Source organism: Arachis hypogaea, chromosome 1 (genome assembly GCF_003086295.3).
Source record: "Arachis hypogaea cultivar Tifrunner chromosome 1, arahy.Tifrunner.gnm2.J5K5, whole genome shotgun sequence".
NCBI lineage: Eukaryota > Viridiplantae > Streptophyta > Magnoliopsida > Fabales > Fabaceae > Arachis > Arachis hypogaea.
Genome location: NC_092036.1, coordinates 54,787,746 through 54,814,216, shown reverse-complemented (window position 1 = coordinate 54,814,216; position 26,471 = coordinate 54,787,746). Strand labels below are relative to the sequence as shown.

At 35.6% G+C, this 26,471-nt stretch overlaps 1 protein-coding gene across 1 annotated transcript; it reads left to right on the top strand.

Moving 5' to 3' along the window:
- Window positions 1-18,757: 18,757 nt before the first annotated feature.
- Window positions 18,758-20,595, top strand: LOC112727408 (uncharacterized). The gene is made up of 3 exons (XM_025777170.1): window positions 18,758-19,445; window positions 19,501-19,569; window positions 20,192-20,595. The coding sequence occupies exons 1-3, from the start codon at window positions 18,758-18,760 to the stop codon at window positions 20,593-20,595; spliced, it is 1,161 nt and encodes a 386-aa protein (XP_025632955.1).
- Window positions 20,596-26,471: the final 5,876 nt, after the last annotated feature.

Sequence of the window (26,471 nt, the reverse complement as noted above, 5' to 3'; positions counted from 1 at the left end):
TATGCTTATCCATTTTTTTTGTTTTTCGACAAAAAATCCCTCTGAAATTCTCTCTGTATTTCCGTGGGATAAAATCCATCGGAAATATCCGTCTGTAATAACTAGTTTTCTAGTAGTGTTTTTAGTATGTTTTAGTTAGTTTTTAGTATATTTTTATTAGTTTTTAGGAAAAATTCATATTTCTGGACTTTACTATGAGTTTGTGTGTTTTTCTGTGATTTCAGGTATTTTCTAGTTGAAATTGAAGGATCTAAGCAAAAATCTGATTCAGGCTGAAAAAGGACTGCTGATGTTGTTGGATTCTGACCTCCCTGCACTTAGAATGAATTTTCTGAAGCTACTAGAGTCCAATTGGCGCGCTCTTAATTGCGTTGGAAAGTAGACATCCAGGGCTTTCTAGCAATATATAATAATCCATACTTTGCTTGAAGATAAACTACGTAAATTGGCGTTTGACGCCAATTCCATGTTCCATTCTGGCGTTAAATGCCAGAAACAGGTTGCAAGTTGGAGTTAAACGCCAGAAATAGGTTACAACCTGGCGTTCAACTCCAAAAAAAGCCTATGCACATGTAAAGCTCAAAGCTCAGCCCCAGCACACACCAAGTGGGCCCCAGAAGTGGATTTCTGCACTATCTATCTCAGTTTACTCATTTTCTATAAACCTAGGTCACTAGTTTAGTATTTAAACAACTTTTAGAGATTTATTTTGTACCTCATGACATTTTAGATCTGAACTTTTTATCTTTGACGGCATGAGTCTCTAAAACTCCATTGTTGGGGTGAGGAGCTCTTCTGTGTCTCGATGAATTAATGCAATTATTTCTGTTTTCTATTCGAACATGCTTGTTTCTATCTAAGATATTCTTTCGCACTTCAATATGAAGAAGGTGATGATCCGTGACACTCATCACCATTCTCAACCTATGAACGCGTGCCTGACAACCACATCCGTTCTACCTTCGATTGAATGAGTATCTCTTGGATTCCTTAATCAGAATTTTTGTGGTATAAGCTAGAATCCATTGGCAGCATTCTTGAGAATCCGAAAAGTCTAAACCTTGTCTGTGGTATTCTGAGTAGGATTCAGGGATTGAATGACTGTGACGAGTTTCAAACTCATAAAGGTTGGGCGTAGTGACAGACACAAAAGGATCAATGGATCCTATTCCAACATGAGTGAGAACCGACAGATGATTAGCCGTGCGGTGACAGCGCACCTGGACCATTTTCACTGAGAGGATGGATGGTAGCCATTGACAACGGTGATCCACCAACACACAGCTTGCCATAGAAGGAACCTTGCGTGCGTGAAGACGAAGACAGGAAGAAAGCAAAGATTCAGAAGACAAAACATCTCCAAAACACCAACATATTCTCCATTACTGCATAACAAGTATTATTTAATCCATGCTTTTTATTTACTATCAATCAAAACTGAGAATTATTATTATCCTGACTAAGAGTTACAAGATAACCATAGCTTGCTTCAAGCCAACAATCTCCGTGGGATTCGACCCTTACTCACGTAAGGTATTACTTGGATGACCCAGTGCACTTGCTGGTTAGTGGTACGAGTTGTGAAAAGTGTGATTTACAATTTCGTGCACCATGAGTATGCTTGTATTTTCTCTCTGGTTGTAAGGGTGACAGGGCACCGATACCCTCTAATGGTGATAGGGCACAGATACCCTCTAATGGTGACAAGACATGGATATCCTCTAATGATAATAAGGCACAACAGAGAGACTGTGCCCGAGTTAGCTACCAAACACGTCGGGTTGGCTTGATAACCAACAGATGATATCATCAGCCAGAAGGCAGGCATACAATCATTTACATATGCTTGAATTGTTTGGGTTTGCCTATTTGTTTTGGATTGCTATATCATATATGCTATGTTACTTGATTATGTGCTACTTGTGCTACTTGTACCTCATTGTGTATTACTTGCCTGTATTGCTTGTGTTTGTACAACTGAGAAATCCCTCATACTGGTGTGGTTGACGTTGAGGGCTGTTTTTGTTGAAATGGAATGATGATATGATTAATTTAAAATGATGATTATTGAATGAGATAATTTTGAGCTCTCTAGGTAGATGTAGTGAAGTGATTTCCCTTGCTCCAGGTGAGGATATGAAATATTGATATAAAATTATTGAGATAGAATAACTGGTGATGGTTTGGCTTATGATCCTGATTCTGATTTGTTGGAGAGTTAGAAAGTTGGGAAGCATGAGGAAGAGGAATTAGGTTTAGCGTTCCCTTATGACAATTGCCTATTTATGGATTAGCGAGAATATAGGATGAATATTGGGTGAAAGGAAGTTTAGGATGCTTAATGAGTTTTTATTACAATGCATTGTATTTATTTGGCACTTTTATCGTACTGGGAACCCATGGGTCGGGGGTTCTCATTCCATATATATCTCTTATTTTTCAGATACAGGTCCAGGTACTCAGAAGTGAGCTGCGGTTCATCTGAGAGATGGCGAAGTTCTTTATATTCTCTACTTTATATTTTGCTTAGAATCTCTCCACCTTCAGTTTGAAATTCTTATATTATGTATTAAACTTTTTGAACTTGCCTATAGAGGCCCTTGTGTATCATTTGGGAGAGATTAGGAAATATAGTTGTCAAACTGCTTTTATACTGTACCCTACCCGACCTAAACTCCGCGGGTCGCGACTAGTGGCTATTTACTTATGTTATATATCTATATAATGCCCTTCTCTTATTCTCCTTAAGGCCTTTTCTGTATATCGCTTTCGACTTCATACTTTATTTTTTAGTTGTCGATGCGTGAGTGATACGACTTCGCGATTTTATTTTTATTCTTTTCAGACTTCTCGATTAATACTCCTTTCAATTTTGTAATTATATATAAAAAATCCCCCTTGAGAATCGTACCACCTTCTTATCATTGACTTAAGACTCGAGTATAAAAATTTGAATATTAGGGTGTACTGTCCCTCCTGTACAACCTCCGTCCCTGAATCTTCTTCTTCTTCTTATTATTATTATTATTATTATTATTATTATTATTATTATTATTATTGCTAGATGTCACTTTTATTATTATTTTTGTTATTATTACGCTTATTATTATTATTATTATTATTATTATTATTATTATTATTATTATTATTATTATTATAGGAACTTTTTAATTTAATTTTTCAAAAAAATATAATTAGGTCTTCTTTCTGTTATTTATTATTATTATTATTACTAGATATCACCCTCGTTATTTTTTTGTTATTATTATTACCCTTATTATTATTATTATTATCATTATTATTATTCGAGCTTTTTAATTTAATTTTTTAGAAAAATATAATTGGGTCTTTTTACTATTATTATTATTATACGAACAAAAATAATTTAATTTTTAAATCAATCTCTAGCTTTCTTAGATTTTATGCATATGAAAAAGTAGAAGATAAAATTGTAGAGAACATGGGTAATATTATTAGATAATGAATAATAATTGAGCTTGAACATTCTGTTTGGGTAGATTGTGGGTGTGGTCTATGTGACAAAATTTAAAAAAAAATTATTCATCAATTTGTTCCAAAAAAATTGGTCATTACAGGATTGGTCTAAGCAGACCATGTTGAGGTCGATCTGCAAATACATTTAATTTTGGATAAAAATTAGTATTTCTAACAAGTTCAATATAGATGTAATCTAAGCCATTCATTTGAAATATTTTTGCATAATCCTTTAAGGATTAGATTATTCTTTTTCCGCCAAAAACATTTCCTTTACAGAGATGTGTTGAAAGAAAAAGAATTTGAGAAAGATTCGTACTTATGGTGTGATGGTGGTGCATTAGAAAAGAGAAAAAATAAAAAAATATTTTTTTTTATTTTTTAAATAATTAATATCATAAAAGTGAGTATTTAAATGACTTAAATAATAATAAATTTTTAAAAATAGGAAATCTAATTAATTAAAAGAATTAAAATAATATATTATTAAATTTAAAGACTGAATAAAGACGGAATTTTAAAGGACAAGTAACATTTAAAATAAAATGAATTAGAATTATTTATATAACTTACATATATAAGGACATTTACCTAAATTTTCTTTTGCAAAGATTTCACAAGTCTCCGTATAGCAGGTATGATGAATCCATACTTTACGATAATTTTTTGTTTGATTTGAGTGGATTTTATCACATAAACTTGCACTTATTTCCTTAAATAGCATGCTTTTGAGTTTTCCTCTGGAATTGTGCTGAATTATGAAAACATGCTCTTTTGTGCCTAAATTAGCCTATTTTATTCTATTTTCCTTCCATTCGATACCTTGATGTTGTTTGTGACTGATTTCAGATGTATAAGGTAGGGATGGCTTGGTGAAAATGGAAGAGGAGCATGCAAAGAGGAAAATTCATGAAGAAATGAGCATTTGGAGTTTTTCTGCAAGTGTGCGCACGCACAAGGAAGATTTGCAAGTGACGCGTACGCGTGGGAGTGAATTTTGTCAGCGACGCACACGCGTCGCCCACGCGTATGCGTGACGAGCGTCACGTGACCTCATTAATGCAAATTGCTGGGGGCGATTTTTGGTCCTCTAGGACCTAAATCCTGCTTGTTTCTGAGTCTATTTCATGTTGAATTGAAGCTTGGAGAAGGGGGGGAGCAAATTAGGGTTAATTTAGCATCATGTAGGTCATTTTCTAGAGAGAGAAGCTCCCCCTTCTCTCTAGAAATTAGGGTTCTTAGTTTACTTTTCTTGTAATTTTCCTTTTTAATTTTTGTTTTAATCTAGTTTCTTCTACCTGTCCTTGTTTTCTTGTCTTAATTTCCTTAGCTTATCTTGTCATTTTCTCCATTTTTGTCACTTTTATGTATTTGCACTCTTGTTACTTTAATTTACATTTAATGCAATTTTATGTATCATGCCTTTTTATTGTTTAATTGAGTTGTTATCTTACTTTCTTTGCTTTTGGTAGTTACAGAATTTATATTCTTTGTTATTTTACCATGCTTTATTTTCTTGCCTCCCAAATGTTTGATAAAATGCTTGGATTGGTTTCAGCCTAGTTTATCTCACTATTGGTTGGGATATTGGGTGTTTGGGTGAACTTGAGTGGTGGATGTCCATTCCACATTGTGTGAGGATGGTTAATTAATTTGGTTTCCCTTGACTCTAAGTGACCCATAAATAGTGTTGACTTAGGACTTAGGGATTGAGATTAATTATGCCTAGTTGACTTATCCTCGCTGTAGAGTTGACTAATTGGGATTAATTCACACACAATTACCATGTTTGTGGTCCACAATTAGGATAGCAAGCCCTAATTCACCCAATTCTCACCAAGAGCTCTTTTTAGTATTTAATTTCCATTTTTATTACTTTTACTTGCTTTGCATTTAATTCATTGCATGCATTTTTATTTTATTGTTATTTACATTTTCTTGCCATCATCCAACCCCCATTTTTCCTAATAGCCGATAAATGAGCATTTTTATTACAACTCCTAGGGAGAACAACCCGAGAGTCTAAATACTCTCGGTTATAATTGGTTTGAATTGTGACTATCTTTTGGATTTAACATTTGATTATGAGAATTAGTTGTTGATCTATACTATACTTTTAACGAATGATTTCTATTTTGAAAAAAATTCTAGATCGACGATAAATTCTCATTGTCAAATTTGGTGCCATTGTCGGAGAGTTGCAATGGTTTATGTTGTTGGCTATTGTGCATATGTAAATATTGTGAATAGCTTATTTTTGGTTGATGTACGTATGTTGTTTACTTGTTTTTGCTATTGTAAATATGTGAATATGTAAATAGCTTGTTTTGATTGATTGCCTGTTTTTGCTAGTTTTAGGAGTTCATTTTATTTGTTCTTATTACCTTTAGTTTTTATTTTCTTTTTATCCTATGAATTCTCACCCATTGCATTGTGAGTTTTTTGCTATTGTACTATAGGAATTGAGAATTTCAATTGCTTGTTACCTACATAGAATGAAAGGAACTCACAACAAGATTTGGGTGCACAAGCTTTGGAGTCTCAAAAGCTTTGGAGAATACAAGCTTGGGTGGGATTTCAAAGAGGTTTGATGAGAGCTCTCCATAAGTCCAACTTAAGGACAATAAACCAAGGTGCTAGGTGGGAGACACCCCACCATGGTAACATTGTTCTTACCCTTTTTCTTGTATATAATTTTGGTTTATTGCATTTTTTTCTTATTTTGGTTTGCTTAGAATTAGTTTAATTTTGAGTTTAGTAGGTTAATTTGCATGAAGGTCATGAAATTTTAAATGTTTGAATGTTTTGGGGGTTGAGCTTTCATTGAACTAAGGCTTGGTACCTTAGAATTTTGAGAAAATTTTTTGGGAAACAGGGTATCTGTGCGTGCGCACACAACTTGTATTTTCTGCGTCCTGTGCGTGCGCACCGACCTGTACTCACGCACACTAAGGGTTATGCCCTCTGCTCGCAGCGCCAGCACAGCTTGTGCGTGGGTGCTCCCGTATTATTCCTTGACCTGTGCGTGCACACCAACTTGTGCGTACGCACACACCACTTTTCTCGCGCTTTCTGTGCGTCATCGCGCCAACTTGCATCCCCTCTGGTGGGAACGTTGGCACCGCCTGTGCGCGTGAACCCCTTCTCTTTTCACTTTTGTGTGTGCGCACGGACCTGTGTGCGCACGCACACATGACCCTACCCTTAAAATTTTTTTTGGCCTTTTTGTGCATGGGCACAGAGCAAAACAAGGCCTCTGTTTGTGGCATTTGCACGCATAGTGCGAACGCACAACCCTTTTCAGTTTTTTCCATCGACGCGTACGCGTCACCTTGCATTTTCGCCGCACCACGCGCACGCGTCCCTCACGCGTAGGCGTGACCCCTTGTGCATGCGCACAGCTCCTTGTGCATACGCACGCCCTTGTTTTCTCACCACTATACTTCTCTTCTTCTCCTCTTTTCTCTTCGTCTCTCTTCTCCCTCTTTCACCCTATTTTCTACTTGTTCTTGCTCATTTTGTTTTCATTTCATTTTTATTGTGATAATTATATTAATTTTAGTTTAGTTGATTGTTAATTAAATAAGTTGCAAGTGTTTGGTCGATGTCGATTGGGTTGCTTGTTGCTTGAAATTTTATACCAATGTACTTATACTTGGCCTTTATTTACTAGTACCTAGTAGGTTTGAATACTCATGTTTTGATTGTACCACTAGAATAAATTATATAAGTGCATTGAATTAAGGGATTTGAGTTGAAATTACTTGTTCATCATGATTTTCATATCAAACTCATCACATGTCTAGTACTTGTTCCTTGTTAATGCTTTACATTTGTTTGAGTGACTTAACTTGATTTTTATCAAACTTATCACTTTTTGTAACAAGTACCTTTCCATGTGATTTTTTCATTATGTTTCATGATGAATAAGGAGTGTCCGTTCATTATTGAATTGGTTATTGTTAATTGTGCCATTTTCTATTAATTTTGCGCTTTTACTTGCACAATTTTAATATCCAATATCAAATACTCAATTCACTTTTGTGGTTACCTAGGGTTGCTTGTGCCTTAAGTTTACTTATTCTTCACTTAAAACCTAGGCTACTTAATTGAGGACCGTCCTATTTCTTTTGATTATGCAGTTTATATTTTTACCGGGCCAATGTGTGTGTTCTAAACCACGCGCACTTAGAATACACACATGGTTTTCTATCATACCACACTCACATCTAACTTTTCCTCAATTGTTGTTTATTTGTTTACAAAGCAACTGGAGCCCCCAGAGCCCGCCAGCTGAAGGTGGAGCCTTACATCTCTTCATACCCCGGATCATGTGTATGCACGGAGGACCGTGCATTAATTAAGTGTGGGAAAGGATCGCCAACTTCGAGGGGGATAAAATTCTTTTCTTAGACAATTTGCAATATTCTTTTAGTTCATTTTCTTCAATTTTTGTAATTTTATTCTTATTTGCACTTTGTTTGGTTTGGTTTGTTTGTATATATTTCTTTAATGCTTATAGTATATGGTAGTAAATACTTGCATGTGCATGTTAGATTGAATAAGTTTGGTAAAATAATAAGAAATTTTCATGAAATCATTCCTAGGGCATGCCATTGAATTGAATTGAAAGTTTTCTTTTCAACTTGCTTGGAGTACTTTTTTTTTGTAGAACATAGAAAAAAGAGCTAGAACAACATACCTTGTGAGATTTGAGTTTTAATTGTATGGTTGCATATTCTCAACCATAAAGTTAGTTCTGGTGTGGTTAAGCTCCTTTTATGATTATAATCTTTGATTTTCTTGATTTTATATGTCTATTATTTTGTGTATGAATGCATGTAATGATTGAGGCCATTGTTTCAAAAAATTCACTTACCCAAATAGCTTACTTTTTGTCTTCCATTGTTAACCAACTTTTAGCACATTACAAGGCTTAAAGTGAAAAACAATAAATGTCCCTTGTTTGGATCTTTGATTAGCTTAGACTAGTGAGTATGTTTATCATTCAAGTTTGGGAAGTTTGGGAATATTGGGTGAGATAAAAGTGTATTTGAGTATTTTTGTTGAAAATTTTGGTAATTGGCTACATACTCATGCATCAAACACTTAGACCATATGCATTGACAATCTTGTGTATATATTTTAGTTTAAAAAAAAAAGAGAACCAATAAAAAGGGACAAAATGCCCCCAAAGTGAAGTTCAATAAGAATCAATGCATATGTATGGTGGTCAAAAAGAGAATACATGAGTGTGTGAAAAAGTGAAGAATATGTAGTTAGGTTAGTTTTGAATTGTATAGGTTGTCATAGGTTAGGTAGGAAGCTTAGGTTAATCAAAGATTCAAATTTTAGTCCACTTAATCATATGCATCCTACCTTGACTCTAGCCCCATTACAACCCATGGTTAAGTCCTCTTGATATTTATATGCATGCACTAAATAATTGTTGATTGTTAGATGACTTGAAAATCTTTGAGAAACATGATTAAAGGAGAATTGAGTGATTAAGCCCTAAACACTGAGCGAATTGAGTGAATACACATTCGGTGAGGGGTTCGATCGCTCAATTCTATGTTCTTGTGCCTTATATTATATCTTCTTGCAAGTTGTTTATTGGTTAGTTGTGAAAATCTCAATTCAATTCTTCGGACTTTGATCATAGTGCATTGACTCTTTGCCTTGGCCCTAAGGCTTGTTTTGGATTGATTGGAATCTCTTGTTTGTTTTTGCCAAACTCCATAGGAAATCATATTGTACATAGAGATAGATAGCATTTTGCATAGTTGCATGCATATAGTTAGGACATTAAATAAGTTGCTTACCCTTTACCCTCCTCCTTTGATTGTGATTAGCATGAGGACATGCTAGTGTTTAAGTGTGAAAAAATTGATGAATCCATATTTTACGATAATTTTTGGTTTGATTTGAGTGGATTTCGTTACATAAACTTGTATTTATTCCCTTAAATAGCATGCTTTTGAGTTTTCTTTTGGAATTGTGCTTAATTATGAAAACATGCTCTTTTGTACCTAAATTACCCTATTTTATTCCATTTACCTTCCATTCGATACCTTGATATTATTTGTGAGTAATTTCAGATGTATAAGGTAGGGATGGCTTGGTGAAAATAGAAGAAGAGCATGCAAAGAGAAAATTCATGAAAAAATGAGCATTTGGAGCTTTTTTGTAATGTGCACACGCATAAGTATGCGTGTGTACGCACAAAGAAGATTTGCAAGCGACGCATACGCGTGGGAGTGAATTTTGCCAGCGACGCGCACGTGTCGCCCACGTGCATGCGTTGCCCACGCGCACACGTAATGAGCGTCACGTGACCTCATTAATGCAAATCGCTAGGGGCGATTTCTGAGCCTCCAAGACCCAAATCCAGCTTGTTTCTGAGGCTATTTCATGCTGAATTGAGGCTTGGAGAAGGGGGAGCAAATTAGGATTAATTTAGCATCATGTAGGTCATTTCCTAGAGAGAGAAGCTCCTCCTTCTCTCTAGAAATTAGGATTCTTAGTTTACTTTCCTTGTAATTTTCCTTTTTAATTCTTATTTTAATCTAGTTTCTTCTACCTTTTCTTATTTTCTTTTCTTAATTTCCTTAGCTTATCTTGTCATTTTCTCTATTTTTGCCACTTTTATGTATTTGCACTTTTGTTACTTTAATTTACATTTAATGCAATTTTATTTTTCATGCCTCTTTATTGTTTAATTGATTTGTTATCTTACTTTTTTTACTTTTGGTAGTTGTAGAATTTATATTCCTTGTTATTTTATCATGCTTTATTTTCATGCCTCCCAAGTGTTTGATAAAATACTTGGGTTAGTTTTAGCCTAGTTTATCCCACTCTTGGTTGGAAAATTGGGTGTTTGGGTGAACTTGAGTGGTGGATGTCCATTCCATATTGTGTGACGATTGTTAATTAATTTGGTTTTTCTTGACTCTAAGTGACCCATAAATAGTGTTGACTTAGGACTTAAGGATTGAGATTAATTATGCCTAGTTGACTTATCCTCGATGTAGGGTTGACTAATTGGGATTAATTCACACACAATTACCATGCTTGTGGTCCACAACTAGGATAGCAAGCCCTAATTCACCCAATTCTCACCAAGAGCTCTTTTTAGTATTTAATTTCTATTTTTATTGCTTTTACTTGCTTTGCATTTAATTCATTGCATGCATTTTTATTTTATTGTCATTTACATTTTTTTGCCATCATCCAACCCTCATTTTCCCTAATAGCCGATAAATGAGCATTTTTATTGCAACTCCTAAAGAGAACGACTTGAGAGTCTAAATACTCTCGGTTATAATTGGTTTGAATTGTGACTATCTTTTGGATTTAACATTTGATTATGAGAATTAGTTGTTGATCTAGACTATACTTGCAACAAATGATTTCTATTTTGGGAAAAATTCTAGATCGGCGATAAATTCTCATTGTCAAGGTACCTCAATTCCTGCCCCCATCTTCATTTATTTGTGGGGACGAATTTCTCTCCGTAAAAATTTTACAGATCTCCATTAGCCTTCCGTCATAGATAATCCCGTGGGTGTGAGTTTTTTTTGTTATTCTTAATCTCGATCCTAGCAAAATATTTTATTTTGTGTTGATTAAATTAAAAAATATTATGTATTTATATTTTGGTGAATACTACCCAACTCTCTCATGTAATTTACCCTTTATGATGTGTTAATTTTTTATTAGTTGATATTTTAATTTAATTACTAATTATATTAGTAATTTAAATTACTTAAATTTAACTAAAATTAATATTTTAACTATAATAAAGACTATTTATGATTAAATTATTATTTAAAATAGATCATGATATAATTTTTAAAATATTAATAAAGAAACTCTTCCATAAATTTTTTTCGCCGAAGAAAAAAACTGTTGGAATAATATTGATAAAAGAAATTATTGAAGAACTATTACAAATTTATTAACTTAAACATTTTTCTAATTAACAATTAATTATGCTTTATAGCTAGAACAAATTAAAGCATAGGAAACCCATCTCAGCATGAAGGTATTTAGGTACAGTTTCAGAGACTTTTCAAGGTTTCAATTTGATAAAAAAAAAAACAGTGGCCAAATAAAAAAAGAAAGATCATTCTTAAGAAAAGAAATCATTCATCCTTCATATGTATAAAAATTATTATTATAATAACATTTGGTACAATATCATATTTAAAAGTACATCTCCTTTTAATTTGATAATCTTATAACAGTAAGTGTAAGCTCTAATATTTTTGCAACAATAAAAATTTATTACTGCAAATGATGTTAAAATGGAGTGAAACTCATGAGAGAGAGATAAATTTTTAGTTATTAGTATAATAAATTAAAATATCAACCAATAAAAAATTAGCATATCAGAAAGGATAAATTACATGTTATTTTAGAGAGGATCGGATAAAATTCACCTTATATTTTTAATTTTAAAAAGTTAAAGTAATTTTATTATAAAAATATTTTTGAAACTAATTTAGGTTTTTTCAAATTAAAATTTTATAATTTTATATATTAATTAATATCTATATTATTTTTATTTTTATTTTTATTATATTATATCTATTATTTTTATTTTAATTTACTAAATAAGATAAGACTGTTAAAAAGGCAAAATCTTGGTTTTATTATTTCCAATAATACACACAAGTGGACACACTTGAATATGAAAGAGTTATAATTTTCAATACCTTCATAATGTTATAATGTTGGGTAAATTAATTTGTTAATTTTTTAAAGTTTGAGTTAAATTTTAATTTTGCCTTTAATATTAAAATATTTTATTTTTATTTCAAACGTTTTATTTTATTTTATTTTAATTTTTAATAAAAATTAAATTTTTTTATCAAAAATACTTTTTTCTCTTTATTATTATTTTCTTATTCTTTTTTATTATTCTATTATGTTTACTCTTAAATTACTATAATCATTGCTGTGACTATAGTAATTATGATTTTTGTCATTACTTAAAATAAAATCATAACAAAAAATTTTTTTCGAAAAAATAAATATTTTAGTCAAAGATTAAGACGAAATAAGATATTTAAAATAAAAGTAAAATATTTTAAATATTAAGTGTAAGATCAAAAAAAAAAATAAAAAAATTAATTGAATAATTAATTATTAAATTGAGATAGTTAAAACACATTCTAACGGATCGAAATTAAGACTTATGAATTTAAAAATTTAACTATGATAATTGAATTTAATAGATTTTTTCGAGTGAGATATTGTAATTTTACACAGAAAAATGTATAAAAACGCATGTTAGTAAATTAACTGGCAGTACCAATTTAAGTCTGTCCAGCACTTCGAGTGAGACAATTAATTATGGGTGAAGAAGGTTAAGAAATTAAAAATTATAATTTGGAAAAAGTAAAAATAATTAGAATACGAATTAAAACACTAATCTTAAAGATTTTGGCAAAAAATTAGACTAACAGACTAAATCGAGTGAATCAGATCCAAGTTGGGCCCAAACCCACACTATATAAGTCTACACTTGTGTATTCAGCAACCAAATTCCCCTTCATTTGTGTTTCACGCTGAAAATAGAGAAGAGAGGAAAAAAGAGAGCAAATCCTAAGTCTTTGATCTTCAATACTCTTTAACTTCATCTCCAAAGCTCCAATTGACGAGTCGTTTGCGGCCACACATTGCTCTCCTCATCCTCTTTGATTCTATCTAGGTATTGTGGGGAGTACCTCAAAATTCTCTGTCCAATTTTATTTTTTCTTTTCAATTTGTGTTTTAGTTTGGGTTTTGAGAAAATTTTGTAATTTTGATAGTTTAGAGGTATTCTAGTATGAGCTATTGGTGTGTTCTATCCCAACTTTCCACTGGATAAGGTAAGAAATCACTAAACCTTTATGATTTATCAAAATTTTATGAACCCTAGGTTGATATATGTGTGAAATTGGTTACATTAGAGTTATTAGGTGATTTTGGTACACATTGGGAGCTTGATTTTGGCTTGCAAAGCTTTTGGGTGAACCTTGGTGGCTTGTTTGGAGCTTAGGTGTCGTTGGAAAGAAAATTTAAGTATTGGATGTGAACTGCCATCATTGAGGTACGATTTGAGTTTCATTTAAATATCATGTAATGTGACATGAAGTCCTAGGCTAGGTACCCTTAAGAATAAGATTGAATTGTGTGGTTGGATGAGAATTAAATATGGTAATTGATGAATTGATATATGACTACTTGTATAAGAATGTGGTATGAATTAATGATTGAAATTATGAATTGATGAATTGTTGAAGGAAAAGTATACAAGATATAAATCTGCCAACTGTTACCAACAATAATTAAAAATATTTTTTTTATATCAATTAGGAATTTAGTAAAAAATCAGAATTTGAATAATCCCATTCAAAATTTATCCTAATTCTATTTTGCTTCCACCCACCCGTTACTCTCTCTACATTGTGCCTCTTTCTTCTCCTTCTCTCCTTGGCGCCGATGTTGCATCTTTGAGAATGCCACCTTACTCGCCGTTCTTCAGATTTATTCATCGAGCCGCACCCCACCCCCACTCAAACTACTCTCGCCGCCGTCGTCCCTTCAGAGTGCCTTCTTCCCTAACGTTTTGCACTGTCTCCAACCACTGGTGCCTCCCTAGCGATTCGTAGTGTCGTCCACCATCACAGAGCCCTTCTCATCGGGATTCGAAGCACTGCCGACCACCACGACATCATCCTCGTTGCAATTCCCAACCCCGCCAGCACATCATCACCATGCTTGTTGGGATTCGCAGCGCCACAGCCATCCTCCCTTCGTGGTTTGTAGATTACCGCTACAACCCTTCTCCCCACCCACTATTGCAGCCCACCTTTTCCTCCCCTCAAACGAAACAAGAAGAAAGTGTTGGTTTATTGTTAAAGCATGATTTTAATCATATATTGTTTATAGCATTTTTTTTCTCCAGGTTATCTTGTCTCAATTGATTTCTATACGAATTTGTAGGTACATGTTCTAAATCATTCTCTATTTGTTTGCTATTGTATAGTTTACTTATGTTAGGATTCTTAGTTCTTAGCTACTAACATTATTTTTTATGTGGATGGATCTTTTTGTAGCTTGTTAACACTGAAAAATATATTGAGAGATAATTTACAGAAAATTTGGGAAAAATATTAGTCAGGTATGTACTATCCAAATTTTGTATCTGTGATGCATTTACTTGTTTTGCTATAGCACATATATATTAATTTATTTGAGATTATGAACTGTGACTTTGTATATTAATGTTTACATTAATATACAAATTGTGGGTCTTTGTGGAATTTGCAGTGTTTGTTGATTTTAGGGGTTTTTGTTCTTTTGTTACTAATGAAGATTATTCTTGTTTTGTTAATTTAGTGATTTTCTGCATTTACTGTGATAATACTTGTAACATCCTATGTTTTCTTATGATCTCAAGGTTTTAAAGCTGAAAGTTAAGAATGATTTTGAGGATATGTAATCACAATAATGATTTTATGCATTTACTATGATAATATTTATAACATCTTTTGTTGCTGATGAAGATTATTCTTGTTCTGTTGATTTATGGAATTTTGTGGTCTGATTGTTGCTGATGGTTTTGATAATGTTGTGGATGAAGCTTTTGGAGATGGTGCTGTTGCTGAATTGGTGCAAGATAGAAGGTAGCAAACATGAGTAGAAAGAGGGACAAGGACAATTGAATATACTTCATTTTTTGTATAGTTGGTAGTCAAAAGATAAAAGTGAATCACTTTAGTTTGATTCTTATGAATGAAAGATAGTTAATTTAGGATATAACTCATCTATCATGGAGTGTTGATCGAAAATATTTTCGATACAAATAAATTAAATTGAAACAAGTTGTGTGACCTTTTCGAGAAGGTCTAGGTTCAAGATGAAGCTTGAAAGTAATCGATTCTATTTTTAGGCTTCGATTGAGGTGCTAATCGGACAAAGCCAAATTGAGTAGGAGTCTCGATTCGAAGAATCTTGAAGAGTTTTTGAAAGAGCCGTTCAAATGTTGATGGAAGCGGGAAAGTTCGTGGCTTTTATCACACGAGGAAAATATTGGAAATATCTACAATCACACAATAGGAGCGGTTACCAAGAGTGATTGCAGTTTAAATTTATGATTTTTCGTTTAATTGTAATTAAGTTAACCGTTATGTAAGATAGTCTATAAATACTGTGAAGCATTAGGGGATAGTGGTTGGAACTTTCACTCAGAAAAACACTCTAAGCATTCTCACATCTCAGCGATTCCCTGAGTTCGCAATCGAGTTATACTTTCTGTAGGGATCCTTCCACCTTCTTTTTCAATTCATTTTCTTTTCTGTAAAATTTAACATTTCAATTAAGTTTATTCTTCCAATGTATGGTACTTCCTTGGTTTATTTAATCTTTATGCACTTCATTCTGTTTAATTAGCCTTTTCAATTTAATTTTAGTCATTGTTATTGCTTTCTTTTAATTTTCAAGAAACTTTTCTTTTCCATAATTTAGTTAGTTTTTTCAAGAATTTCAATTTCTAAACTGCATTTATTAATCAAATTTATTCTTTTTCTTATTGTCAAAACTTGTCTAATCGAAGGTGCTTTGATGCACTTCTAGAAAACTGGTACTCGCACAGAAGAGTTGGTTTCGCTCCCAGACCATTAGAATCGAACCACCATCGATTTGCTAAAAATCGAAAAACAAATTGGCACGCCTAGTGGGATAGTTTGAAATCAAAGTATGTTAAAATAACTGCTTTCTTTCTTAGTGTATGCGATTACGAAGTGGAAAGATCATTCACATGGCTGATGAATTATCAAATGTGAATGGTGGTTCGTCCACTAATGATAGCATACCAGTATCCACGCAACAAGCCGAAGTGTCTTCACGTTCAGAAGGTGCAATCGAAACTGAAAAACATAGTCGTCACGACTACTCAGACTTAAAATGTTGGACGTAATACTGGCCCACGTGGCCCTGCGCCACCGTATCAACCTCTATTAACCGCTAGTTGGCCCCCTTATGGTCTTCCTGCTGGATATACCCCGCCGGTGGGTGGATTTATGCCACCTACCCGCTTTGGGAATACCAATGGAGTGAATAATATGCAAAACCCATAACAACACTCTGAATATTCTTATGATTATCATCTGGGCTCCACTTCGAATGCTACTAATTCCATGTCAGTATATCGACAACAAGTGGAGGAGAGTCATCATGATTTGGTTAGTTTATTGAATCACCAAATGACTACAATCCTGAACCCTATGATGGTCGATCATGAATCGAGATTTGAGTGTCTTGCTAGACAAGTCGAGAGGATTGCTCAAATTGTCGATTATGATGATGGCGTGAGGCATAATGCTCGAGGAACTAATGAGGGGATGGAAAATATTTTTCAAAATAAAAATCATATTCCAAATTGAGAAAATCCTCGCATAGTTCATCGACATGAGAATGCTGATAATGTTTTACATGGATTGTGTGGTGAACGCTATCAGGTCACCCAAATTGTAGAAGAAGTTTTAAATCGGGTTGGATTAAATATTGGTTTTATGAATCAGCCATAATTTGTGTCTGCTTTTTTCCAAGTAGTTCAAATGGCCGAAGTGCTAAGAGGGGTGAAAAATCCGAAAATAACTACAAAATTTGCTGGAGAAGTTGGAGAATCGACAACTGAACATGTTGCTCGTTATTTGGTCGAGATTGGGAACCTAGCTAATGATAAAAATTTGAAGATGAAATTTTTTCCTTCGTCATTGACGAAAAATGCATTTATGTGGTTTTCAAATCTTAGACCGAATTCGATCACAACATGGAATCAGTTAGAAACTACTTTTTACGCTCAGTTTTATCGAGGAGAAATGAACGTAGCAGTTACCGATTTAGTCGCTTTAAAACATGAAGATGGCGAAACCATCGATGACTATTTAATACGTTTCAAAAATACTAGAAGTATGTGCTATGTGACATTACTTGAAAATGAGATAGTGAAAATAGCAACTATGTGGTTGGAATTTTATATGTGCAGGAAATTGTTTAATGTGCATATTCCTGACTTGGCTCACTTAGCTGAGAAAGTTCGACAGACTGAGCTTATGAAAAAGGAGAAAGAAAAACATAGAACTGAATAGAGGTCGAAGAGTAAACTGTTTACTCGAAAGGAGAAGGTTGCTTATGTAACCATGGAATCCTCGGAAGAGGAAATCAATTTTGAAACAGAAGTCGATTTGGCTGAACTTAAAAAAGGACCTCCATATGTTTGTTCTTTATTGAAAAACTCCCTGGTAGTGAAAGGTCGAATGATTCAAAACTTAGAAGTGGAAAGAAATATAGTTTTGATATCTCGAAATCTAATCAGATTTTTGATGTGTTGCTTCAAGATAAACAATTCATTTTACCTGAGGGTAGAACTTTGCTTTCCGTAAAAGATTTGAAAGGGAAGCCTTACTGTAAATTTCATCAAGCAACAAGTCATTCGACTAACAGTTGTGTCCATTTCAGGGATTTGATTCAAGAAGCAATCATGGAAGGACGTTTGAAATTCGATGATGGCAAGAAGGAGATGAAGGTTGATGTAGATCCCTTTGAAACTGATGCTAGTTATGTGGAACCCTGCTTTGGAGTGAATATGGTGGGGATGTCTTATGACTTTGATGTGGCTCTTGATGATTTCGAATCACAAGTGAGATATGTGTATCCTCGAACAGGGGATGGTTTGTTGGACTTCTTGGTTCAGCAAAAGATCAAAGACCAGGATGTATCTTTGTGTCCACGGTGTAATGCTATTTTCAATGCTGAAGCAGCAGGAATCTTCGAAAAGGAGAGAATGAAAAAAGATTTGGCTCACAGGGAGGAACAAGCAAGTCAAAGACAGCCAATTCGACGTGTCAAGGGTTCAAGTTCCAAAAATCCTCAACATGATGTGACTACACCTTTAAGTCGATCCCAGGCTATTGGTGTTCAATAGATAAAAAATTGTCAAGAGTTTTAAAGGCCTGATCATTTGTATCGACGCAACCCTCAATGGGGACACTGAACACTGTCTCAGAATCAGTATGCTGCTTATCAAGGGCGAGCTAGAGGATTCCCAAGAGAAAGAGGTGGAAGAAGAAGTTTTAATCAGAATAAGAAACTTCAAATTAATGCAGGAAAAGAAACAAGCAAGGAGGTAACTCCTTCTGTGCATTCCCGAATTGTTTTTCCTTCTGATGGGGAAACTTATCCGAAGAAAATTCCATCACCAGCAAAGATGGAAAAAGGGAAGGCAATTGCTCAGTCCTCTAGGATATATAAACATAAGGACGCTGATGTTGATGAGGAATATTTCGACGAAGGTGATGATGATATGGTAGGGACGATTTCAATAATTCCTACTGAGTATCTTGGAGAGTGCAAAGGTAATCCGGAGGAGGATTATGATCAGGAGGATGAAGAGGCTTTCTCTTTTATTCGCATAGAAGATGAACCAGGGTTTTTTCTTCGCCCTACTGAGAGACAAATATCTCATTTGCGTCCCTTTCACATTGTTGCTGTTGTGAATGGGTTCAAAATAAACAAAGTATTGATTGATGGTGGGTCAGTGATAAGTCTCTTGCCTGAGAGGATGCTAGGGAAATTAGGGAAGCATTTTGGAGAGTTGGTCCCTACAAACATTGCTGTGACTGATTTTAGTGGTAATTCTACGCCAGCTAAAGGGTTGGTCACATTGACGGTGAAAGTGGGGTCTCCGAAAAGACATTCTGTATTTGTGGTAGTGCCATCAAAGGCTAGTTATAACGCCTTACGTGGGAGAGATTGGATCCATGAAGTAGGTGCTGTACCATCTACAGTGCATCAGAGTGTGCTTCTATGGACTAAAGAAGGCAAGCCTGAAATCGTCAAAGCAGATTCGAGTCTTTATGCCGAACAGATGCATGTCGATTTTAGGATATATAATCGTAAATTGAAGCCTTTAAATGTTGATCGATCTCTAACTTTCTTATAATTGTGAAGGGTGCTACTTGACTTCAGAAGGACTGTCGGTGAAGTTGCGCAATCCAGATATACCCTTCGAGCCGACGGGTTGGGATTGTTCTTCTTGAAGACTCCGAAAGGCTAGCTCATGGACCAGGTTGAGAAAGTTTCCGATTACCTGGTAACTTTGCATAATTATTTAAATAATTTCCACGTTTTAGAAAATAAAGATGATTCTTCTGATAAGTTGAATCAAATAGGATTAGTAAATCTACTAGTTGTAGTATGTCTGTTTCGACACCTATAGTCGAATGTAGTTATGGTTCTGCTATTATTTGTAATGAAGTTAATGATATGAGTCGGACTGCCGATTTGATAGCAGAGGCTCATTGTGTAGAAAATAAATATAGTAATGAATTAATCAATGATCAAGTTTCTTCTATCTCTGATTCCATTAATTTTACTTTCGATTGTATTTATGATTCGGAGCCTTTGGAATTTGAAAAGTATTCAATCGAAGATGATCATTATAAAGGGTTTGAATCTCAAGATCCTTTAGAAGAAATTATGGGAACTCATGATGATGTTTGAATTACATATATTTATAATAATCTTGTTGATCATTTTCGAACTGAACTTTTCGATCTGTTATATGAGTTTAAAGATTGTTTCGTATGAGATTATCATGAAATGCCTGGTCTTGATCGTTCATTAGAAGAACATTGATTAGCATTGAAACCTAATGCTCGACCTGTGAAACAAACCCCAAGACGTTTTGCTCCTGAAATCAATGTAAAAATTAAAGAAGAGATAGAACGCTTAGCTAAAGCAAAATTTATTCAAAAGGCTCGTTATGTGGAGTGGGTGTCGAATATTGTTCCAGTGATGAAGGAAAATGGAAAATTGAGGGTATATAACGATTTTCGAGATTTGTATAATGCTACTCCAAAGGATGAATATTTCATACCAATTGCGGATATGCTAATCGATTCTGCAGCAGGAAATGAAATCCTTAGTTTCATGGACGGTTATTCGGGATATAACCAAATTTTTATTGCGGAAGATGATGTGGCTAAAACTGCTTTCCGTTGTCCTGGAGCGTTGGGGACGTATGAGTGGGTGGTTGGTGCATGAAATTGTGATCATCAATGGCGCCATCAACATGGTACACTCAATTGCAATCTCAACTCTTTATCACAACTTCACACAACTAACCAGCAAGTGCACTGGGTCGTCCAAGTAATAAACCTTACGCGAGTAAAGGTCGATCCCACGAAGATTGTTGGTAAGAAGCAAGCTATGGTCATCTTGTAAATCTCAGTCAGGCGGATTCAAATAGTTATGGAGGATTAATGATTAAAAGATAAATAAAACATGAAGTAAAGATAGAGATACTTATGTAATTCATTGGTGAGAATTTTAGATAAGCGTATGGAGATGCTTTGTCCCTTCCGTCTCTTTGCTTTCCTACTGTCTTCATCCAATCCTTCTTACTCCTTTCCATGGCAAGCTGTATGTTGGGCATCACCGTTGTCAATGGCTACAGTCCCGTCCTCTCAGTGAAAATGTTCAACGCGCTCTATCACAGTACGGCTATTCATCTGTCGGTTCTCGATCATGTCGGAATAGAATCCAGTGATTCTTTTGCGTCTGTCACTAACGCCCCACAATCGCGAGTTTGAAGCTCGTCACCGTCATTCAATCCTTGAATCCTACTCAGAATACCACAGACAAGGTTTAGACCTTCCAGATTCTCAAGAATGCTGCCATCAATTCTAGCTTATACCACGAAGATTCTGATTAAGGAATCCAAGAGACATCCACTCAAGCCTTGTTTGCATGTAGAACGGAAGTGGTTGTCAGGCACGCGTTCATAAGTGAGAATGATGATGAGCGTCACATAATCATCACATTCATCATGTTCTTTGGTGAAAATGAATATCTTAGAACAAGAATAAGCTGAATTGAATAGAAGAACAATAGTAATTGCATTAATACTCGAGGTACAGTAGAGCTCCACACCTTAATATATGGTGTGTAGAAACTCCACCGTTGAAAATACATAAGAACAATGTCTAGGCATGGCCGAGAGGCCAGCCTCCCATAATCTAAGAACTAGACATCCAAAGATGATCCTAAGATCTAAAGTGATCAAAAGATTTCTAATACAATAGCAAAAGGTCCTATTTGTAGAGAAGTAGTAGCTTAGGGTTTACAAAGATGAGTAAATGACATAAAAATCCACTTTCGGGCCCACTTGGTGTGTGCTTGGGCTGAGAATTGAAGCTTTCATGTGTAGAGACTTTTCTTGGAGTTAAACGCCAGCTTTTGTGCCAGTTTGGGCGTTTAACTCCCATTCTTGTGCCAGTTCCAGCGTTAAACGCCAGAATTCTTGAGCTGATTTGAAACGCCGATTTGGGCCATCAAATCTGGGGCAAAGTATGAACTATTATACATTGCTGGAAAGCTAAAGATGTCTACTTTCCAACGCAATTGAGAGCGTGCCAATTGGGCTTCTGTAGCTCCAGAAAATCTACTTCGAGTGCAGGGAAGTCAAAATCCAACAACATCTGCAGTCCTTTTTAGCCTCTGAATCAGATTTTTGCTCAGGTCCCTCAATTTCAGCCAGAAAATACCTGAAATCACAGAAAAATACACAAACTCATAGTAAAGTCCAGAAAAGTGAATTTTAAATAAAAACTAATAAAAATATAATAAAAACTAACTAAAATATACTAAAAATATACTAAAAATAATGCCAAAAAGCGTATAAATTATCCGCTCATCACAACACCAAACTTAAATTGTTGCTTGTCCCCAAGCAAATGAAAATCAAATAAGATAAAAAGAAGAGAATATGCAATGAATTTCAAAAAAATCTATGAAGATCAGTATTAATTAGATGAGCGGGGCTTTTAGCTTTTTGCCTCTAAACAGTTTTAGCATCTCACTCTATCCTTTGAAATTCAGAATGATTGGCTTCTATAGGAACTCAGAATCCAGATAGTGTTATTGATTCTCCTAGTTAAGTATGATGATTCTTGAACATAGCTACTTTATGAGTCTTGGCCGTGGCCCAAAGCAGTCTGTCTTCCAGTATTACCACCGGATACATACATGCCACAGACACATAACTGGGTGAACCTTTTCAGATTGTGACTCAGCTTTGCTAGAGTCCTCAATTAGAGGTGTCCAGGGTTCTTAAGCACACTCTTTTTGCCTTGGATCACGACTTTATTTTTACCCTTGCCTTTTGGTTTAAAGGGCTATTGGCTTTTTCTGCTTGCTTTCTCTCTCTCTTTTTTTTTCGCACATAATCTATCTCTTTTTTTTCGCACATAATCTCTCTCTTTTTTTTGAATTCACTTCTTTTTCTTGTTTCAAGAATCATTTTTATGATTTTTCAGATCCTCTGTAACATGTCTCCTTTTTTTATCATTCTTTCAAGAGCCAACATTCATGAACAACAAATTCAAAAGACATATGCACTGTTCAAGCATACATTCAGAAGTCAAAGTATTTCCACCACATCAAAATAATTAATCTGTTATAAAATTCAAAATTCATGCAATTCTTCTCTTTTTCAATTAAGAACATTTTTCATTTAAGAAAGGTGATGGATTCATAGGACACTCATAACTTTAAGGCATAGACACTAAGACATTAATGATCATAAGACACAAACATAGATAAACATAAGCATAAAAATTCGAAAAACAGAGAAATAAAGGACAAGAAGATTAAAAAACAGGTCCACCTTAGTGATGGCTGCTTGTTCTTCCTCTTGAAGATCTTATGGAGTGCTTGAGCTCCTCAATGTCTCTTCCTTGCCTTTGTTGCTCCTCTCTCATGATTCTTTGATCTTCTCTAATTTCATGGAGGAGGATGGAATGTTCTTGGTGCTCCACCCTTAGTTGTCCCATGTTGGAACTCAATTCTCCTAGGGAGGTGTTGATTTGCTCCCAAAAATTTTGTTGATTTGCTCCATCCTCTTCTTAGTGATGGGCTTGTCCTCATCAATGAGGATGTCTCCCTCTATGTTAGCTCCAACTGAATTACAGAGGTGACAAATGAGATGAGGGAAGGCTAACTTGCCAAGGTAGAGGACTTGTCCGCCACCTTATAAAGTTCTTGGGATATAACCTCATGAACTTCTACTTCCTCTCCAATCATGATGCTATGAATCATGGTAGCCCGGTCTATAGTAACTTCGGACCGGTTGCTAGTGGGAATGATTGAGCGTTGGATAAACTCCAACCATCCCCTAGCCACGGGCTTGAGGTCATGCTTTCTCAGTTGAACCGGCTTCCCTCTTGAATCTCTCTTCCATTGAGCGCCCTCTTCACAAATGTCTATGAGGACTTGGTCCAACCTTTGATCAAAGTTGACCCTTCTAGTGTAGGGGTGTTCATCTCCTTGCATCATGGGCAAGTTGAATGCCAACCTTACATTTTCCGGACTAAAATCTAAGCATTTCCCCCGAACCATTGTAAGCCAATTCTTTGGGTCCGGGTTCACACTTTGATCATGGTTCTTGGTGATCCATGCATTGGCATAGAACTCTTGAACCATTAAGATTCCAACTTGTTGAATGGGGTTGGTAAGAACTTCCCAACCTCTTCTTCAGATCTCATGTCAGATCTCCGGATATTCACTCTTTTTGAGTTTGAAAGGGACCTCGGGGACCACCTTCTTCATGGCCACAACTTCATAGAAGTGGTCTTGATGCACCCTTGAGATGAATCTTTCCATCTCCCATGACTCGGAGGTGGAAGCTTTTGCCTTCCCTTTCCTCTTTCTAGAGGTTTCTCCGGCCTTAGATGCCATAAATGGTTATAGAAAAACAAAAAGCAATGCTTTTACCACACCAAACTTAGAAGGTTTGCTCGCCATTGAGCAAAAGAAGAAAGAAGAGAGTAGAAGAAGAAGAAAAAGAGGAGATGGAGGTGGCTTTGTTTTTCGGCCAAGGGGGAGAAGTAGTGTGTAGGTTGTGTGAAAATGAAGGAGTGAAGATGGGTTTATATAAGGGTGGAGAGAGGTGTAGGGTTCGGCCAATATGGGTGGGTTTGGGAGGGAAAGTGGTTTGAATTTGAATGGTGAGGTAGGTGGGGTTTTATGAAGGATGGATGTGAGTGGTGAAGAGAATGATGGGATTTGATAGGTGAGGGATTTTTGGGAAAGAGGTGTTGAGGTGATTGGTGAATGGGTGAAGAAGAGAGAGAGTGGTGGGGTAGATGGGGATCCTGTGGGGTCCACAGATCCTGAGGTGTCAAGGATAATTCATCGCTGCACCAAGAGGCGAGCAAAAATTCTCCTTCTGCCAATCCTGGCGTTAAACACCGGGCTGGTGCCCATTTCTGGCGTTTAACACCAGCTTCTTGCCCATTCCTAGTGTTAAATGCCAATCTGGTGCCCCTTTCTGGCGTTAAATGCCCAGAATGGTGCCATACTGGGCGTTAAATGCCCATTTTGCTATCTTCACTGGCGTTTAAACGCCAGCAAATTTTCCTCCAGGGTGTGCTATTTTTTTCTATTTTTCATTCTGTTTTTGCTTTTTCAATTGATTTTGTGACTTCCCATGATCATCAACCTATAGAAAACATAAAATAACAATGGAAAATAGATAAATATAACATTGGGTTGCCTCCCAACAAGCGCTTCTTTAATATCAGTAGCTTGACAGTGGGCTCTCAAGGAGCCTCACAGATGTTCAGAGCAATGTTGGAACCTCCCAACACCAAACTTAGAGTTTGAATGTGAGGGTTCAACACCAAACTTAGAAGTTGGTTGTGGCCTCCCAACACCAAACTTAAAGTTTGACTGTGGAGTCTCTATTTGACTCTGTTTTGAGAGAAGCTCTTCATGCTTCCTCTCCATGGTTACAGAGGGATATCCTTGAGCTTTAAACATAAAGGATTCTTCATTCACTTGAATGATCAATTCTCCTCTGTCAACATCAATCACAGCCTTTGTTGTGGCTAGGAAGGGTCTGCCAAGGATGATGGATTCATCCATGCACTTCCCAGTCTCTAGGACTATGAAATCAGCAGGGATGTAATGGTCTTCAATCTTTACCAGAACATCCTCTACAAGTCCATAAGCCTATTTTCTTGAATTGTCTGTCATCTCTAGTGAGATTCTTGCAGCTTGTACCTCAAAAATTCCTAGCTTCTTCATTACAGAGAGAGGCATAAGGTTTATGCTTGACCCTAGGTCACACAGGGCCTTCTCAAAGGTCATGGTGCCTATGGTACAAGGTATTGAGAACTTCCCAGGATCTTGCCTCTTTTGTGGTAATCTCTGCCTAGTCAAGTCATCCAGTTCTTTGGTGAGCAAAGGGGGTTCATCCTCCCAAGTCTCATTACCAAATAACTTGTCATTTAGCTTCATGATTGCTCCAAGGTACTTAGCAACTTGCTCTTCAGTGACATCTTTGTTCTCTTCAGAGGAAGAATACTCATCAGAGCTCATGAATGGCAGAAGTAAATCCAATGGAATCTCTATGGTCTCAGTGTGAGCCTCAGATTCCCATGGTTCCTCATTCGGGAACTCATTGGAGGCCAGCGGACGTCCATTGAGGTCTTCCTCAGTGGCGATCACTGCCTCTTCCTCCTCTCTAATTTCGGCCATGTTGATGGCCTTACACTATCCTTTTGGATTCTCTTCTGTATTACTTGGAAGAGTACTAGGAGGGAGTTCAGTAACTTTCTTACTCAGCTGACCCACTTGTGCCTCCAAGTTTCTAATGGAGGACCTTGTTTCCGTCATGAAACTTTGAGTGGTTTTGATTAGATCAGAGACCATGGTTGCTAAGTCAGAGTGGCTCTGCTTAGAATTCTCTGTCTGTTGCTGAGAAGATGATGGAAAAGGCTTGCCATTGCTAAACCTATTTCTTCCACCATTATTGTTTTTGAAACCTTGTTGAGGTCTCTGTTGATCCTTCCATGAGAGATTTGGATGATTTCTCCATGAAGGATTATAGGTGTTTCCATAGGGTTCTCCCATGTAAT